The 15,649-nt window shown below is 38.0% G+C and overlaps 1 protein-coding gene across 8 annotated transcripts in view; it reads right to left on the reverse strand.

Moving 5' to 3' along the window:
* Nucleotides 1–175: 175 nt before the first annotated feature.
* The window catches only part of GTF2I (general transcription factor IIi), a 117,751-nt gene continuing 102,277 nt past the window's right edge, over nucleotides 176–15,649 (reverse strand). For 4 of the 8 annotated variants that reach the window (XM_069033721.1, XM_069033720.1, XM_069033724.1 and 1 more), the window contains 13 exons: nucleotides 15,134–15,217; nucleotides 14,561–14,656; nucleotides 12,929–12,994; nucleotides 11,901–12,084; nucleotides 10,979–11,031; nucleotides 10,306–10,416; nucleotides 9,338–9,421; nucleotides 8,333–8,516; nucleotides 7,361–7,389; nucleotides 5,922–5,987; nucleotides 4,578–4,616; nucleotides 2,195–2,269; nucleotides 176–687 (listed from right to left, as the gene is read on the reverse strand). In XM_069033721.1, the coding sequence (XP_068889822.1) occupies nucleotides 2,211–2,269; nucleotides 4,578–4,616; nucleotides 5,922–5,987; nucleotides 7,361–7,389; nucleotides 8,333–8,516; nucleotides 9,338–9,421; nucleotides 10,306–10,416; nucleotides 10,979–11,031; nucleotides 11,901–12,084; nucleotides 12,929–12,994; nucleotides 14,561–14,656; nucleotides 15,134–15,217 (1,055 nt within the window). In that variant the 3' untranslated portion in view covers nucleotides 176–687; nucleotides 2,195–2,210. The other 4 variants (XM_069033722.1, XM_069033723.1, XM_069033718.1 and 1 more) reach the window with 4 other exon arrangements.

Here is a 15,649-nt window from a genome sequence, read left to right on the forward strand (position 1 = left end):
AGGACTGCAAGACCAAACCCATCATATATAACTGTGTGATACTCTGATATAACATGCACTTACTACTTTGAAATAACAGAACAAACTATGATGGGTTTTAATTTCAGTTGCTTCCTAATCCACACACTGGAATACCAACCATTTCACAGCCCATCTCATTAATGCATACTAATCATCAAGTGAACCAGTTTATCTTTTATTTAGGAAAAAACATATGAATTGTGATAAATATAATCAGAAAAATTAGCTCAAATATACAGATACTATTGTCCAATTAGCCATTAAAGTAATAGCTGAAAATTAATGTGGAGTTTTTTTCCCCCCAAAGAATACAAACTGAACTCTTCGCAGGATTTTTTCATTAAAAAAGCATTCAGGTACAGTGAAATTCAGCTTTATAGGAAAATGTAGACAGTCTCAGCTAAGTCCCTGTTGATTTTAATCCCTGTCATCTCCTCAGCATTGCTGCATCAAGTTTAGTCCTTAAAATATATTCCAAAGTAAACTCAGACATTCAAAATCTACAGTCATTCTTTGCTTTAAGTCAATTCACAGAACTGCTGAAAAAGTAGACATTTCTATCTAGTAGTACAAAAAGGTTCATATAGAAGATACTTCTCTTATACAGTTATATTACACAGCTCTAGGCAGGCCCAGCAGGCTCTTCTCAGAACCGGATGCTTCTGACTAGGTAAGAGAAATTACAAAAATAAGTTAGTTTATTGAAGCCTTGTGTCTTATTACAACTATGAGCAGTTTGTAGTCTATTTTCCAGTTCTTTAGGCCTAGATTCAGCAAGTATACAGAAGCTGAACATTACTCTCAATAAATATGAGATTAAATTTGTGCTCGAGTGGTCTCTGTCAGAATTTAGAACAAATTTTTATTTCAGTATAAATTCAGTGGATGGCCTAAAGCATTTAAAACTCTGAACCACTGCAGCATCAAACTGTGCAGCCATTGCTCAGACAACATTTCTGTGACCTTTAATTGACAAGTGAGATGTTTTCTAATATCTCACTGGCTGCAGTGCTTCCCATGACAAATCAAAGGTTTTCTTTAGTATATTGTATCCTGCCACATTCAATTTTATGACAAATACCTCCAACACAGACTTCACTGATTTCATAAGACCACCATTGCTGTGCCTGTAATGCTCAGGGCACAGACAGCTGGGATGCTGGTTTGGCAGTTCCTGTGACTTTCTACCACATCATTTCATTGTCCTGATGGCACCTTCTGTGTCCTGGGCTGTGTTCATGCTGTACACATGCAGGGCCATGGCCAAGGCTGTCCCTCGCCTCCAAAACCTTAGATGGTGCCAGGAATGAAACCCACAGGCTCCAGGCTCCACTAGCCAATGCTTCATCTAACTTTATATCAATCAAATCAAATCGCTGAATTATCAAATGCTGCATAATGAGGAAGATATTTGGGTTTCAGTATTATCAAAAAACTGAAATGGGAAGAAGTACTACCATTTGCTTTGAATGAAGCACAGGGACTGCAAACCACGTGGGTCAGCATTTTAGATTTGGTGATGTGATAGCATTGCTATCATTGTTCTCCACCACCACAAAACTGTAATTTTTAGGAACAAGTGAAGTTAAAAATAGAGTAAGAGAAAGATTTGAACATTTGGGCATTGTAAATTAAACTAGGCTGTTCATAAAAGTTACCAGAAAAGAAAGAAAACTTTTAAAGGAGGTTGGTTTCTCATCACAGTTAATAGCTTTACTGAGTGTCCCCAGCTCAGACAATACTGCAATCATATTGAAGAGCTTTCCTGCTCAATTACAATTTGGAAATATATGGGCGTTACCAAGAATAAGAATGCTTTTTCACACAACCATACCAGAGCTTTTCATAAACACTAATAACCTCAGCTTTCAGTTGCTCTGCTTCTGAGGTATGTGATTACCATCACACATTTTAATTTTTAGGCCACATGTTTCTAGGACTGACTGCCTCACAAATTTGAACACAGTGTGCTTTATATTGTATTTAGATGAGAAAGTGCAAAACATCCAACATTTTATATGTGAGAACTAAGACACATAAACTAATTCACAACTAAAGTACTGGCATCTTCTGACATTCAGTATTATACTTCCTCTCTCTTTTCCCCAGCCAAAAATACAAAAATATTATTCCTTGACAGGTGTTGACTTCAATAAACACTAAATTATTTTACCCAGTATTGATAAGATCTACGACGTCAGGTCTGGATCTTGCTTTATTTGAGAATTTTCTTCTGTTTCTGTGTTATCTGTTAAAAAAAGTAGTAATGAATGAAAAGAAGTGGAACTTCCCCACCAATTTTGTTACTGTTGTACTTAAGTAAAAATTTATAAAAACATGAAAAGCATTAATCATCTTTTTCAACTATTAATGATAAATAAAAGCATATTCACAGCAATCTGGTTCTGTGGAAATTACCATTTCCACTGCAATGTAAAGCAGCTTAGGATCTTAAGAGCACTCTAGTTCTTAATGAATGGAAATAAAATTGCCATTAGTAGGACTGCTTCTCTCTTAACTAGCTACAGACTTCTGCATTATTCTATTTCAGTCTGTCCAAAACAAATTTTAACCCTAGCTAATTTTCAAAGCACAGTATCACACAGGAAGGCATTATGATACGTTTAAAAAAAAAATCATGTTGGCTAAAGCATTCATCACCTTTTGATAGAGTTTTATTCATTGCAGGGATGCTTGGAGGTAAATCAAAGGAATCTTGTGTCTGTATAGCACTGTCCATATGACCCAGAGGCTGATTCTGTTCCTTTTACAGAGAATATGATGTTGGAAGGAAATTGGTTTTTCCCTGAAGTTGTTTGGAAGGTTCGGTGTGAGAGTCATTCATCGCTACAGAGCCAAGCTGTTTCACCACATGATCATTTTATACCTTCCAGCCTAGTTCTGTAGGGATTTTGGGTTCTTTAGCCACTGTGTGCCTTTTTACAAAAACATTTCTGTAGTTACAGTGTCTGAAGCCAGTTTTGGATAACAAATTCGTAACTACACTATTCTATCTCTTCCAAACCATCACATTGAAGGCTCACAGTTAAATTTTCTCCACATGACAGTATTCAGGAACAACTGTCTTTCTCCTTCATCATCTAGCTTCAGCAATCCCAGAGTTTTGGCATGATAAAGACATCTGATGTTCCAGCCTCCACAACTGTGAGCTTAAAATCTGCAGCTCAGCTCTGCTGTGACTCACTCTAACGTTTGCCTTCTTTCTGTCTTGATTGCTGCAACAGGGTCAGTCCATACTCCAAGACAGACTGACTTAAAACCCTTGGAATGAACCTATAACTCAGCTTGTAACACTCACTCCAGTTGAGAATGTTGGCTTGGCTTAGAGTTCAGTGACATGACAGGGAAACTGAAGCAATGGAGACTGGAAAGGGAATTTCCATGGAAAAGGGTACAAAAGAACAGGAGGATTGAGATTTGCTGCTTTCTCTTTTGGGGCAATGTAAGCAGGATTGGGGAATGAACTGAAGTTGAGAGTCTCAAGCTGAAAATGGCTGAAAATGGCAGCTGCCATCCCAGGGCTGTTGGCTATGTTGCTGTCAAGCTGCCACAGACACATCAGCGAACCCTTCTCGGGACCACCTGACACAAAGGCAGCACCCCAGCAAACTACCACAGCACCTTGGGTCACCTTGGAACCACAGCAAAGACAGCTATGGCCATCCAGGGTCATGCTGACAGGCTGGGGTATAGCAGAGGCAGCATTTACAGGAGCAGAGCACACAGCAGACAATAGCATCCCAACTCTCAGGTCAATTTGGTATTCCTAATGCCCCAAGACCACGTGCAAAAACACATGGGGGACACAAAACCTACAGCTTCCTTGGTCTTACATATACCTACATACTAGAAAACACTTTATCAAAAGGGTTGCCAAGCCCTGGGAGAGGAGGCTGCCCAGGGAAGTGGTGGAGTCACTGTCCTTGAAGGGATTTAAAAGCTGTGTAGATGTGGCACTTGGAGAGATGGTTTAGTGGTGAGCTTGGCAGTACTGGGACAACAGTTTGACTTGATGTTCTTAGAGGGCTTTTCCAAACAAAATGGTTCTGTGATTCTGTTTGAAAAGGATACAACTCAAGTATGTTCTTGGACAATAACTCTGTTTTTCAGAGTTTAAGTGCTAGAAGAACAACAATACTCCACTCCCTTGGAGCAACACAGTATATCCAAGCCAATATGGCATTCAGAGTTCCAGATGATGGCAATCCCTCGCATCAGTTGTAGAAACTACCACACTGAATAATTGGTGCATCATTCAGGATATGAACAGTCACTCAGAGCCTATGTATAGGCATGACTCACCAACCACAAATAATTCATAAAACTCCTTTGCAAAATTATTTAAATAGTAACTTTTGCTGCAAAGTATTTTTCACATGGTGCAGCATGATATTACTGTAAATGAAGAAATGTGCCAGGAACCAATAAAAGACCTTTTTTTTTTGTTTTGACTGACCTGACTTTAAAAACAGATACAACTTTGTTCAGCATTATTTAAAAAAATTTGGTGATAATAACTGAAGACAAACACTTACCTCCTAGAGATACTTCTATTTGGCTTGGTTCAGCTGGCTCTTAAATGAAAAAAAAACCAGTCAAATGAATATGAATATAGTTTCAACAAGATGAATCAGATTGGGGAATTTTCTCTGAAAAAAGCACCTCATTTTTCTTTAACAATCAGAGTCATATCTCTTTGTCTGAGATAAATTTGTATAACTTTCTATAGTCTGCAACAAAATATAAAAAAACCCGAAACATTTATTACATTCAACTATGTAACACTTTCTCTTCCAAGAGTGGTTCACTGTGGCAGACATATCACCAAGACCCAGAACAACATAACATGCACAGAATACACCGAATTTGGAACAGCTTAAAGAAAGAGTCGCCACTTCTCCTAAGCATTGTCTTTGATGGCAAGTATGTGTACTTTGGGGGAAGAGTGGAAGGTGCATAACAGAGGACAAGAAGTATGTTTTAATTCCATGCTGAGTTTTCTACTTTCTTGCATGGATTGTAGATGAACATGTTCTGGGAAAACCATTTAACCCTTTTTAACACTGCAGATGTTAAGGACTGCCAGACTGCAGCAAGCTCACAGACCATCAGCAGCTGATCTCCTCCCTCCCACACTTTCACATGTAAACAGAGGAGCCAGTGGTTTCCTTTATAATAATTTTCATCGTTCAAGTGTCCCTTATTCTTAAAATGTTTATCAGATGTTTTCTCTTCATTTTCCAATTTCTTTGTGTAATGATTTATTTAGTCAATTGCAAAAGTTCTCCCTGCACTACACCAACTTAGGATACACATTTTTAAAAGATATATGAACATTTAGAAGCTGTATTGGATCAAAGTGAAGTTGCCCAACCACATTTACTTTAGTTAATTCTCAGCACAAAGCTAAGCTCTCCGATCAGACTAAGGTGATGTGTGTGCAGTCCCAGACACAGTCTAGCAGAGGTTACAGAGCTTGCCAGCAGGCAGAAATTCCATCCAGACCCCACTGCCAGCTATGCAGGCAAACTTCCCTTGGCTGAACATGCAGACATGCACACATCTGAGTTAAGCAGACATCAATAACTGGATACTGAATTGGCTTTATACATTGCCCCTACTAATCTTTCTTTCCAGCTCACTCATCATCTGCAAAAATCAAATCAAGGAACACACCAGTGACACAGCTCGAAGAAACTAGAGGCACTTTCCACTAAATTATTAATATTTAACAGCTATAAAAGTGTTGCACACCATTTCTCAAAATTAAATGGCTCATCATGAGCAGCTTATACCTAGGACATGAGTCCTAATGACATCTGCCAATAAGATGCATACCCCACCCCTCCTGAAAGAACACGTGTTACACTCTGCATCACCTGGTAGTACTGCAGCTGCTGCTGGTGCTGTAGGTGGTGCATCTGCTTCAGCTTCTTCCATCAGGTCTAAGATTAGACATGATCACTGTTTAACTTCACAATGAAAACAGTTCACATGCAACACAAGGACAACCTTTGAAACTGCAAATCCTGGAACTTGGCACATGAACAGGTTACTAACACTTGTGATTGAGATGCAGTTCAAATTTTTCTGCTACAGGAAAAACATTCCCTGTCTTGCCTGCAAGCACCAAAAATTTCCTCTTAAGTTTCCACGTGTTCTTCAGATGAAGAAAAAAACATCATACTTATAAGCTAGTAGGCTCAGAGCCTTTCAATTGTTCACCTTGGTATCCATCAGTATCAGATCATTTTGATCATAATTAGTGGACATAGATAATGGCCAAACCTCACATGGTCCATGACCAATCTGCTCCCCCAGTCCCAACACACACTGACAACTTATGCTGAACTGACAACAGTTCAATGGATTCTTTCACTTCTAACTGAATTCCCTGGAAATATTACTACACATTTACTTGCCTGGAAGGCTCCCCCTTGCAAACAGACCTCTCTCCCACCTCAGGTCTGGTGAGCCTAGGTCTGGTGAGCAGGTCAGTGGGAGTTAGTGGCTACAATACCTTCTTGAGAACACCTCATACTTGCAGTGCACAGAGCTCAGCTTGTTAGCTGGAATACACCAGTGGCTGAATGTATTTGAACAAACACTGGTCTGCTAAGGCTCAAGCTGGGTAAGGCCAAATTGTGACAGTTTATTTGGCCTCTGAATTTCTAATCTGACATTGGCTCACAAAGAACATGACACAAGGGACACTGTAGTGACAGTGCTTTGTGGTTTTTCTCCTAAATTACATCTAACAACCAGGTCACAACTACTTTAGCAACCAAAAATACTAAATCTTTCCCTCCTGCCACTCCAAACAATTTCATTGTCAGGGCCAAATTGGCCATGGCACTTCAGCTAACTACAGTCTGCCTCTCTAAACAGTTATAGATTCAGCAGAATGCAGAATTTTTCACTGGAACACAGTTGTGCAGCTACTGGAAAGCTCTTGCTTACTAACTGCTACTGTGATGGATTTAAACCTACAATGTAGAAACTCTCATGTAAGTCTGTTGCTCAGTCATGATCCTAAATTTCTTTGGGACTCTGCAGCTGAAAAATACAAAATCAGTGTCTTGCATTTTCATATCAAGTCAATGCTAATCTTATACTGTTTAAACATAAATTTATCCCCCTGCCCTCAAGTTAATGGAGCATACATGTTTGGTCAGGAAATCTTAATGAGAAATACACAGACAAGAGTTATACAGAGACCTTACCAACTTGGGGCCTCTGCCACTAAAACACAATGCAGAAAATGAGTCTTGGTAGGTTACAAAAATACATTTGTCATCAGTGTCTCATAAATACTTACGATTGTTAATCACAAGTCCTGGAAATGGTCTGGAAAAAAAAAATAAAATTATTGACTCTAAAATGCACTGCATGGTGTTTCCTACCAATGCAACCTCCCCATACCTTCTATAACAGAGGCCATGCTAAAAAATGAAAAGAAAATCAAGTAAAACAGAAGGAATAGCAGCTCTTGGGCACTTTGGTTCTTCAAAACTAGCATTTTGGAAAGTAACATATATGGGAGAGCTAAACCCTTCCCTTGGTCACCACTACTTAGCAAGGGGTCACCTCTTCTTCAGGGTTCAATTCAAAAACACACATCAAAGCCCTTTTGGTTAGAATATGTCATGATTAAGGGTTGAGAATTCAGACTCCTTAGTAAAATCTGTTTAAGAAATTTCTCTCTCTAAAGATAAACTGAAGCTTTTACACTCCTGTGAAGTCTCAAATCATAGATTTGAGAAGTTACAGAAACTGATAAATTTTTATTTTTAACTCCTCCTTAGAATGATTCCAAAGTTTAATTTACTCTGCTTCATGCATACAAATTAACATTGTATATATATGTTTGTGTGTATATATGTCTAGGGAGATATACACATACAAATGAAATTCTGTTATACTGTAATTGGACAATACTGTATTTTTAAATATTGAATAGAAACCAATAAGCTCTGGACTTGTCTCACAACTTGATACTATGACTGGGAGAGCAAGGCCCAGAAATACACAAAAATACACATTATGATTAGGTTTAAACTCAAAAGACAGCTCACTGTAATATGCAGGATTAATAATATGCCCTTTGTCACAGCAAATTGGACATGTCCTCCTTCATTCATGCTAGGAACATCTGGGCTTCATTTGACCTGATACATTGGTATCCAAAAAGAGCCAACACGTATTTAAAGATGTACTACAACTTCCATTCTCTCACATTTATTCCAGCTATGGGGCTGTGCTCACGATCTAATTAATGGAAACTACATACCTAATGATAGTAAACTTGATAAACTTTGCTGATTCCAAAATCTTCCTCATTGAGCTGATTTCCAGGTAACTGGGTGCTTTAAATGCCACACCTGGAGGCATTCCATCCACCAATACACAGCCAGGGTTGTTAGTGATTTTTCTGTATGGAACTTTCACAGGGAAATTCATACCAGTGGCTTCACCTAAGTGAGAGAGGTTGTGTTTATTTTCAAGCCTACATTATTTATAATTACACTGAAGTAAAAGTCCTCAGATATTAAGAAACAAAATGCAGACCATGCTTTCTATCAGATCTGAAATGATGACAATTCACTTGACAATGAAACGATTACAGTGTTGGAAATGAGGTTCTGGATTGCACTCATGAACATTACTATGAGAGCATTAGTCACAACTCCAATTCTGACAGTTCAGAATGTGAAGAACACAGATTCTGCTCTTAGAAAAAGGCACAGAACAGGATATAAAAGGAGATAGCTACACGAAGGAAAACAGAGCATTTCCTATAATGCTATGAAAAGCAATTCAATGCAGCACAAGTGAAGGAACTTCAGATATGGAAAACCAGGTCATTACTACTGTACAATGCAAAGTAAAAAAACCAAACAATACTATACACAGCAAAAAGGTTAAATTGCATTTTTAAAATTACTCTAATCCCAAGTATTAAGAGGTCAGGATTATGAAGCCCTGAGAAGAACCATGGACTGCCAGCAAAATAAATACTTCATCCATGTTGACACAGAAAACAGGAAAAGGGAAGGGGAACCGTGAAGCAATCTAGACTCTTAGGACTTTGTTTAAAACACCAAACTGCCTACTTCACTTAGAAAAGATTCTTTTTGAAGTCAAAGCACAACATTCATATATAATTCTCGAATTTGTTCATTTTAATGACCATATATATAATTCACTGTGAGTGAATATTCATTCAGTAATTTCAGTATGAACACCATTAATTGCACCCACACCAATGTAAAAATGGGGAGTAAGAAGCAATTACCAAATTTCTGGCTAAAAAGATCATTTACTTGCTCTCTCAATTGTCTGGCTTTTTCTACTTTTGGCAGTCGCTCACTTTCATCATCTGGAAGAAATTGTTAGAATAGCATGAGAATTAAGCATAGATTTTCCCCCCTGAAGCTTGTTTATCCCTGCATGTTTACTCAAAGCAGGTATACCCAAAAGCTTCTAAACAGACACTGTCTTTGTTCCTCACTTTAGTAGCAACACAGAATTGTAGAAATACACAAAAACAGATGGTTGCTAAGAAATTACAGAATCCTAGAATGATTTGGTTTGGAAGAGACCTTAAAGATCACCCAGTTCCATACCTCTGCCATGGGCAGGAATATCTTCCACTACACCAGGTTGCTCCAAGCCCCATTCAACCTGGCCCTGAAAACTTCCAGGGATGAATCTAGGTTTACTGTCTAGAGATGATTTTGTAAAGTAATTTAAACCAACAAATTGTATTTTACTTTCTTACGGAACATAGAATGGTATGTAAAGGTAAAAGCAAAGTGATCATTCAATAGATGGCCATAGCATGCAACATTCCTCATGGTTTCCAGTGGATTCCAATGGATGTAGTAAGTGCCTGAGAAAGCAGTAATGGGTGTTAAGACAAAGCAGTTCAGCCTGCATGGTCATTCAATTCAGTCCAAGTACTGACATATGGAAGTTGTCAAGAACTGCAAATCAATATTTAATTTATTGCATCAGAAAAATGTGGATACTTCTTAACAGGTGGTTGAACTAAGAATACTCTAGAGATGTCACTGGTGAAATAATAATGAGTGTTAGGTAATATTTAACATCTCAGCAAAACCAAAAAGGTAACTTATGTTCTTTGTTGACTGTATTTCAGCAAACTAGCTTGACTGTAAGGAAAAACTTCATCAAACTAAACAAATATCATGAAGAATATAAGCACAAGGAGTATGATGTGAAACCAGCCAGTATACACACCTGGTATGGTTACTTGAATGATGTTTAGGTCTTCAACACCTGCACTTGTGTTCACTACTGTGTTTTTTGTCGTCCTTGTTGTATTGGCTTTACTGGATGAATTATTTTTTCCTAAGAGGATTAATTTAGAAAACATTTATAGAGAGCTCAGAATCTTCAGTCTCATCTATAAAGAAAATATTGCAAAACAACAAATATTGGCAAAGTTTTCAAAGAGGACCTAGTTCCAGTTTCAAAATGGGAGCATTTATTCCATGACCTACCTACCTGACACAATTTTTGACCAGCTATTCTGTGCTCCTGTCTCTGGAGCAAGTGTCATTTAGATGTTCTACATACTAGGAGCAAATAATTTATCTCTAGACCTGAATAACTCCTCTGAATCCTACATTACTGGCTATATTTTGATAGAAGGTAATAAAGAATATACTAGTGGCACAATGATTTGTGAATAACTTAAAAAAATTAATACTCCCTTGTTAGAGCTATATTTAAACTGTAACTGGTAAGTGTTTTTCCCATCTTAAAAACAAACAAGCAAGCAAACAAACCAAGCAATTGCAATAAAGAATAAATCTTTCAGGAATTTATTAACACCATGCTGCTCCCATAATTAATATTTAACCCTTGAAATAAACTGTTATCTAGAAAGTTAAGCAGTTTCAAAACTCACTTTGGGGGCTTCTAGCAGAACTTTCTTTGACAGCTGCCTCAAACATCTCAGGCCTGCAAACAGATTGAACATTTTACATACAATAAAAAAACTGTAACATCAACATTAAAGAAAATCCCATTTTCTAAAAATGGTAACTGAGTGATATCCTCTCAGCCAAAGAGACAGTCAAGAATGCAATGACTGAGAGGCTCCATAACTTCACAGAATCCCAGACTGGTTTGGGCTGGAAGGAACCTAAAGCCCATCCAGTTCTATGCCCCTGCCATGGGCAGGGACACCTTCCACAAGACCAGGTTGCTCAAAACCCCATCCACCCTGGCCTTCAACACTTCCAGGGATGGGGCAGCCACAGCCTCTCTGGGCAACCTGGGTCATGGCCTTGCCACCCTCACAGTGAAAATTTCTTCCAAACATCTAATTTAACCCTGCTCTCTGTCAGTTTAAAGCCATTCTCCTTTGTTCTATCACTACATGTCCTTGTAACTTCTCTTGCCACTGTTTCTGCACTGGCACAGGAGTATCTAAACCTGTTCTAGGCAAGAGAAAGAAAATTCTTACAGTCCTCACTATACAAATCTCCACTCCTCAGCCCTCAGTACACAACCAGCAAGCTTTATGAGTAGCCTGTAAGTGCTCCTTGCAGTAGGAACTAAACCAGTGATGGGATAATTGTAATGGGTTTAGAAATACGGACTCACTCTTCCTCTCACAACAGACTCTAAGAGTCTTTCAGAACAAAGAGATCATTGTATCTTGTTCCACCTGCCCAAGAGCTTTCCAACCATTTCCTCAAGTAATAAAAATATTCCACTGTGTATTTTATCGAGTAATTTAGCAACTTGGCAAAACTAGAATTCATTTTTTGGTCTACATTTCAATTCTCATGGAACAGATTATCAAAGACATACGGGAGTCTTACTTTTTAATAACAAATCTTATTTTGGATTTATTTCTCAGGATCTTCTCAAGTCTTGGAATCCCAAAAGTTGAAGGTTGGCGGAACGGGACGCCCTCAGGTAGTCCTTCCACAAAGAAAACCTCTGGGAAGGATTCAAACAGTGCATATGGAACCTTCACTGGTTCACTGAGTCCCAGAGCTTCCCCTGAAATGCAACAGAGCAAATAAAGGTACCAGTTAGATGACTGATGTGTACAGAAATAGAATACCTCTGGTATAAATGGAGTAGTTGGCACATGCATACTCAATTAGGTAGAACCAGCAGGCTTTGCCTTTTTTTGTGACAGCTATGAGTATGCAGGAAGAAAATTAACAGTTTCAAATGTAACACATTCTGTTGCAGTAAATCTCACCATAATTTGCTGAAAATTAGTAATTTGCAGACAGCCCATGCCACTGGCTTGGTCTGCATACAAGACCATCCATCTGTATGCCACTTTGTTGAAGGCAATGCATTCTGCCTCTGTCTCTTCTAGAGAGCACCACCAAGGGGAGGTGAGATTAGTGCTCTTGTTCAAAAACCCACACTCAGAAAAGTAATGAGAAGCCCTAACTTCCAAAAGTCATTAGTTTCCAAACAGCCTGCACTAGAAGAAGTGCTGGAATATAATGGAACACATTTCTCCAGATACCACCCATAACCCATAACCCATTTTGAGTCATGCAGAGTCATACGAAGTCCCATTTATAAGCAGAGTGATGAAAGCTTAAAATGATGTGCTAGTATGCAGAATCACTCTGTCTGTGGGTCATTAAAAAAGCTGTAATCCAACTACAACTTCTCCATTTTCACACCCAAATAAAATAACTAGTGGAAATGTGACACTGGATTGCAAATACATGAGAATGAAATCTAAGAATTCAGATGGGAAACTGTAGATTACACAAGGTTTGCAGGACTTCTGGAATAAACATATTAACACCTCTCATACATCTAACTGCATGTTCATAAGAAAGGCATCTTAGTAAAAAAGAATCAATAAACATACCACATTTTTCATTAAAAAGATTTTCAACTTTCTGCTTTAAGTCAGTAATTTTGGCATTCCACGCCTCTGCCAGGAGGAAATTGGAAGAATTAGATCAACACTCACACAATGAATCAGTCTTTGAATAATATTTTAATAAATTTTTAATAAATTATTATGCTTGCTAACTGATTTACTATGGCAATAAAATGTGCAAAATGGCTTTCATTCTGCAAAATAATATTCACATAAATCCTCATTTTCCTGAAGCTTTGAAAGATACTGTCACTGGATAAAGCAAGGGTGATTAAAACCGAAATTAATCCAAGAGTGATCCAAATTTACAGTATCAGCATAAAATTTACTCATCTGAACTGGCACCCAAAATAGTGGCAGACAGTTCCTCATATGTTCAGTGACACAGCCCTGACACACATGCCTCTCTCCTGAGAACTTTAATCTCTAGCACAGTTTCTACTTTAGTGGTGAGATTAAATGCTCACCTAGAGCAGCATTTTGTTTCTGACAGCCATCAGAGCAGTTACTAAACTGATTTACTTGTGCCTGCACTAAGTGGGCCACAGATGGTCTATTAAACTAAAACCTCAGTCGAAAGTTTAAAAAAGTTGCAGATTAAAAAAAGCCTAGGTCTAACAACAACAGGCAAGTCCAAGGAAACTGTACCCAACTCTGAATATGAATACCACCCATGCCAAATCAGTATCTCATTCATTCTCAATTGGCTCAGTAGGAATAGACAGTTCCTTTCTTATAGATTTTATGACCATACAGCTAAAAAAGAAAGCATAGGGGACAAAAAAAGACTAAACAAATTAACAATTCCTATACAAACATCAGCAAATAAACTCAGAATGTAAGGATGCTGAAAAAAAAGTTTACTGAGACACAGAACTACTTACAATTACTTTGAATACAGTTACTCATCTCACTTGACAATGAAGAATTTTTCTGGACTGCAAATTGACCCTGCTTTCAATGCAGAGATTTCTGTTCCAGAGCACTGCACAGACAGGCCTGGGCCTCCATGGCCAAAAAGCTCTGGCCTACATTCATGATTCATGACTACATGACTTTCAGTCCTGTCCATCCTCTCCTTTACTGATTTTCCAGAACTGGAGAGGTCAATCATGGTAATCATGCATAATCAGCTCTGATAGATCATGGTTTACTAATCTTACTTCAAATCCTTCCTGGTCCCTACACCCCACCTAGATATCTCTGCACAGTGATGTCAATATTTCAAATTTGGGGAGGGCTTGTGAAATTCATGCACAGTATCACATCTCAGCTAGGTTTATGCACTTGGTGATACTTTGCACCAGAAGAGTCCTTGAAGGGTCTGCAGCATTGTGCAGTAACAGACCAGCAAAAATCTAAAACTGACTCTGCACCTGAATCAATAAGATCTAATGGATCTTTGCTGCATTTGTACAACATACTCCCTATATCATCCAGGATTTCTCTAATGCAGATTACTCCACATAATGAAGAACTGAATGTACACAAAAGCAAGAACTTCAGTCATTCACTAGCTGTACAACAGAACATGAACTCGAAATACCTGATCTGTAATCAGGATGTTCCACACCAACATTAAAGGAATGCATGTGTGCTAATTCCCCCAACACTTACCAAAAGAAAACTCTCTTCCTTGTGGCTTCGAATTTGTATTGGATCCATTGGTTTGAGAATTAGTTTGAGCATCTGTTGTTTGTGCTTTTTTAGGACCTATGAAGAGACATTACATAAATAACACAGAGAGCAGAAGCAAGACATCATACAAAAAGAAAAACGCATGCAACTTGATTACTAGAGAAATCTTCAATTTTGAATCAAGAGTAGAATTTAAAAAAAGCCTTTAAGAAGTTCTAGAGTTGTATTTAAGCATTTAATACTACTGATCATGTCTGTTATTTCTCTGCTCAGGACTCCATCAGTTCCCACATCTCTGCTTGGAACAATGGGCCCAAGCAAGCTGTCAAACTCCAGCATTTTACCTAAGCATAATCTACACAGTATCCAGTTTGTTTCAGAAATGAAAAATAAAACTGTTTCCATATTGAAGTGTATCTGGAGCCTTGAAGTGGAACAGAGTTTGCTACATGAGGTGTGCGTTACTTATGGGCTATGAAAGCTTAGAAGAACAGAAAATATCAGAGCAATAAAAGAATATCAGAAGAATATTTAAGGATATTTCTTCCATACTGTCATCAACAATAACTTCAATCTCTGGGACACTTGAATTATCTGCAGAACTTCGTGACCTTTTTGAACTCCTCGGACTAATTGCTGGAAGCCAAAAGAACACAAAATGTAAAGCACAAATCCTGCACAGCTAACAAAAACAGCTGTATTCTGAGAATTCTAACAAACTGAACTAAGTACAGTCTGAACAGTAGAACCTGAACAATACAGTGATGCTCACAACCTTAAAAAGTAGGTTTAGTGCTCTTGAAAAAGGCACACCTAGATTTTCCACTAATTCAGAACAAAAGACTTTGTTTTTTCTAAGTGTGAAGGAGAGTTTTGGTACTTTTTATTATCTAAATAACAAAAACATGACTAACATCTGAATTTTCTACAGACAAAATATTTTTTAATCTTGTCTTAGAAAACATCATTATTATTTATTGCAGTTCACAGCTCTCAGTTAAATGGTTGAAGCCATTGAAAGTGAAATAAAAGTTGTCAAAATTGAGTAAATTCCATTTTCTGTACTAG

Source organism: Aphelocoma coerulescens, chromosome 19 (genome assembly GCF_041296385.1).
Source record: "Aphelocoma coerulescens isolate FSJ_1873_10779 chromosome 19, UR_Acoe_1.0, whole genome shotgun sequence".
Classification (NCBI taxonomy): domain Eukaryota; kingdom Metazoa; phylum Chordata; class Aves; order Passeriformes; family Corvidae; genus Aphelocoma; species Aphelocoma coerulescens.